The 1,093-nt window shown below is 52.6% G+C and overlaps 1 protein-coding gene across 1 annotated transcript in view; it reads right to left on the bottom strand.

The window, feature by feature from the left end:
- The window catches only part of ITGBL1 (integrin subunit beta like 1), a 154,445-nt gene extending 154,261 nt beyond the window's left edge, over positions 1 to 184 (bottom strand). The window contains exon 1 of the mRNA XM_026845689.1: positions 12 to 184. Coding sequence (XP_026701490.1) covers positions 12 to 89 — 78 coding nt within the window. The 5' untranslated portion in view covers positions 90 to 184. The remainder of the gene's footprint in view (positions 1 to 11) is intronic.
- Between the last annotated feature and the right edge of the window lie 909 nt (positions 185 to 1,093).

Here is a 1,093-nt window from a genome sequence, read left to right as displayed (position 1 = left end):
GGGGGGCCGGCCGGCGGCGCGGGGTGAGCGGCCGGCGGCGAGGGGACCAGCAGCAGCACCACCAGCCCCAGCAGCGCCTGGGCGCACATGGTGCGTGCGGCCGCACCTGGAGCGCTCCCGCAGACAGACAGACGGCCGGACAGAGCGGCCAGGCGTGCCGAGAGCGGCGAGCCGGACAAGCCCAGCTCCAAGGCTGCTCCCCCCGTGCTGCAGTGGCTCTGATTAGCTGCCTGGGAGCAGGATTTGGGCAGCGCTCTGGAAGGGAGGCCGGTGCCAAACCCCGAAGTTTACAGTCTAGGCAGGGAAGTAATTAGAAACAGTTGCGCAGCCAGATGGTTTATTTTGATGTTTTAAAAGTGGCCCGTTCACAGATGTGAACGAACTGTCTCATTCTCCAAGTGCAGGCACCGTAAATATTCGAGGTATGTGTATCCCCCTGTCCTTTGATGGATGGCTGCTTGGGATAATCTGCATAGCGTGGTGGGGAAAAATGCACCGCTGAGAAGACAGGACCAGTGCTCCCCAGCTGCAGCATCCCTGTCTGGCTCCTGAAGCACCTCCTTCCCACATCTCTCCTTCCTCTCCTCTCCTTTCCCCCCAGGGTCACCTGCTCATGGCTTCGCACTGTGCAACATCGTGGGCTGCCAACCTGCACCAGCCAGAGTGACTGCAAATTAAAACCCTATTCGTTAGCCATTTCCTAATGCTACATTAAGACAAACAGTATAGTACTTCATCAGAGCAGTGGGAGATTTTAGAAGTGCTTTAAAACTAAGCTAAAATGAGGGATAGTCTCTGTAAATGAATAAAATTTGGCAGGAATGGCCAAATGTTGCAACACTTTTTGATCCCTCTGGTTGTCCTGGGAAATTGTTGATTGCCTGGTACCTCACTCAGACGGAAAGCTCTTAAAGAAACAAACTTCCACCACAGAAGATGGTAGAATATAGGTGTCCTAGTCTACACACACATGCATGCATTTTTAAAGCATGCAGCTGACAGAAGAAACTTTCACTGCTTCCAGAGCTTATAGTGGAGATTAAAGTGCTCAGTAGCTTCCTCAAAAGGAGTAACTCCTGTTTTATCTTCATAT

The sequence above is a fragment of the Athene cunicularia genome (assembly GCF_003259725.1).
Source record: "Athene cunicularia isolate RWA chromosome 1 unlocalized genomic scaffold, athCun1 chr1_part1, whole genome shotgun sequence".
Taxonomy (NCBI): Eukaryota; Metazoa; Chordata; class Aves; order Strigiformes; family Strigidae; genus Athene; species Athene cunicularia.
This window is presented reverse-complemented; position numbering and strand designations above follow the sequence as displayed.